Genomic DNA, 2,474 nt, shown 5'->3' with positions numbered 1-2,474 from the left:
CTGTCCAAATCTCTTGCTCATTACTTTGTGTTGTTTGTGTTCTTATTGAGTTAAAATCCTTGTACATTCTGGAAATGAGTCCTTTTTCAGTCTGAGGTCTGGCTTTTCGTTTTCTTAATGGTGTCTCAAAAGAGTGAAAATTTTTCATTTGGATGAAGCCCACTTTGTCAATTTTGTCTTTTAAGGTTAGCACTTCTCGTATCCTGCCTAACGCATTTTACACTGCCCCAAAGTCTTGATTTTCTCCTATAACTCTTTTAGTTTTAGCTGTTATGTCTAGATCTGATTCATTTCAAGTGAACTTTTTCATATGGTGTGAGGTAAGGGCTGAATTGCATTGTTTTCTCTTACACATGTCCCTGTGTTCTAGCACCATTTTTGAGAAGACTATCCTTTTGCCGTTGGACTACTCCAGTGACTTTTTCAAAAATCAGTTTTATGGGTCTGATTCCTGTAGCTTCATATGAAGTCTGGAAATGAGGTAGTATTAGTTCTTCACCTTTGTGTTTCTATTTTAAAATCATTTTGCTATTCTAGTTCCTTTGACTTCCAAATAAATTTTAGAATCAGGTTATTAATACACACACACACACACACACACACACATCTGCTGGGATCTTCATTGGGTTTGTATTGAATCTGTAAATCAGTTTTGGGTGAATTGATGTCTTAACAAATTAGTCTTCCAATCCAAGAACATTGTGTAATTTATTCAGGTCTTCTTAAATATCAGCAAGATTTTGCAGCTTATCGTGCAGTATCAGGTGTCTCCACAACTACCTTTATGCTTAATGATTAGCTGGCTAGAAGGATTCACAGGACTCAGAACTTGTTATACTTGTGGTTATTGTTATGCCAGTGAAAGATACACAATAAAATAGCAAACAGCAAAGTGTGGAGGACACCAGAATGTCCTTCTGTCTGTGGAGTTGCACAGATGTATTTAATTTTCCCAGCAACAAAGCATGACCACACTTGCAAAGTGTTGCCAACAGGGAGGTTCTGCTGGGTTTGGAGATCTATTGGGGGGTCCGTCATGTAGGCATACGGTGTCTGGGAGGCTGGCCTGAGCGGCTTAGACATCTACTGAGATATTTAGATGCTGCTTCTCCTTTATGCTGTTAGCGTGGTAAATTGCATTGATTGATTTTTGAAAGTTAAACCTCGCATTTCTGGAATAAAGCCCACTTGTTCAAAAGATTTTATTGTTTTCATCTATTGCAGGATTCAGTCAGCTAATCTTTGTGCAGAGTTTTGTGCCTGTGTGCAAGACTACCGTGCTTGTGCTGTGTTCTAGATGGTGCCTCCCCGCAGAAAGCGGGTGATCAGTGGCCTCACCTCCTTTATTGCTCTTCTTTCAGGTGTTACAGTCCTATGCTGCCCATTCTCCAGTATCTAAAAACGCTTGTTTCATATGTTTTGCCCCCTTTTTCTGCTCATTTGCAGTGGTAGGCAAGTCTGATCCCATTATTCTGTCATTTTGAAAGTAGAAATTTTTAGATAAAAATAATTTTTGAAAAACAAAAACAGATAACATTACTTTTATAAGAATGTTCAAGTTGTTTCAGTAACCATTGAATAATTTTAAATCTTTATTTTAGCACAATATATGAATTTGTGGGCTGAATTTCAGTCTAGAGTTAAGGTGAGTTTTTCGTGTGTTGCCTCCTTAAGTATCATATTTCCAAAAACGTTCATCTAACCTAATAAGTATGTGTGTGTGTGCGTGTGCCCGTGCACAGTATGGGGAGTTCAGGACTTCAGGGAAGTGACAGAGCTGGTGTGACCATATCGTCCTAAAATGCATCCTTTGTGCCAACTGTCACTATGAAATCTTATCCTTTGGGAAACTATCTTCCTACTCTACCACTCAGTTAAAGTGAGAAAGACCTTTGTTTTGCAACTTCAAATTGAACACATTTTGTTGGAGGTCAAAGTTGCCTGTTCTGACCTCCAGCTATGCTCATGCTTTGCCAGCCCTGTAACATCTCTCCCCCTCCCCACTTTAGAGTCAACTAGGCTGGGGTTTAAATCTTGGCTTTGCATTTTCTAAGTATTTAAAGTTTACATACAATCCTGTTTAACCCTTACAACAACAAATAAAGAAAGTGTTAATAATGCCTTTGTCAGACAAAGCTACTGAGGCTTGAAGAGTTTAAGTAACTTGCCCAAGATCAAACAGTCAATGAACTTACAAGAATTTAAAATTCATTTTCTACCTGGTTCCAAAGTTCTTTCTCTTAAACTGAATCTCCTCTGCAGTCCTGCCCCACTCTGAGGGTGAACTGGCTTTTTATGCCACCACCACTACCATATTCAGATAAAAAGCTAGGGTCGGTGAGCATTCCATTAAAGTTTCTCATTTGCTAATCCATTTTTCTGAGAACTTTTACAGAACTTTGTGAATTGGTTGTGTACACACACACACTTATTTTGCATGACTAACACCAATTTCGCATATATAATTTTTTTTT

At 38.2% G+C, this 2,474-nt stretch overlaps 1 protein-coding gene across 1 annotated transcript in view; it reads left to right on the top strand.

Annotated features, from left to right (window-relative positions):
* CCDC175 (coiled-coil domain containing 175) overlaps positions 1-2,474 on the top strand; it is a 63,709-nt gene that overhangs the window by 55,932 nt on the left and 5,303 nt on the right. Inside the window, exon 18 of the mRNA XM_008575928.1 lies at positions 1,602-1,645. Coding sequence (XP_008574150.1) covers positions 1,602-1,645 — 44 coding nt within the window. The remainder of the gene's footprint in view (positions 1-1,601; positions 1,646-2,474) is intronic.

This window comes from Galeopterus variegatus, unplaced genomic scaffold, assembly GCF_000696425.1.
Source record: "Galeopterus variegatus unplaced genomic scaffold, G_variegatus-3.0.2 Scaffold1257, whole genome shotgun sequence".
Taxonomy (NCBI): domain Eukaryota; kingdom Metazoa; phylum Chordata; class Mammalia; order Dermoptera; family Cynocephalidae; genus Galeopterus; species Galeopterus variegatus.
The sequence above is the reverse complement of the archived record's forward strand: the minus strand, read 5'-3'. Positions and strand labels throughout refer to the sequence as shown.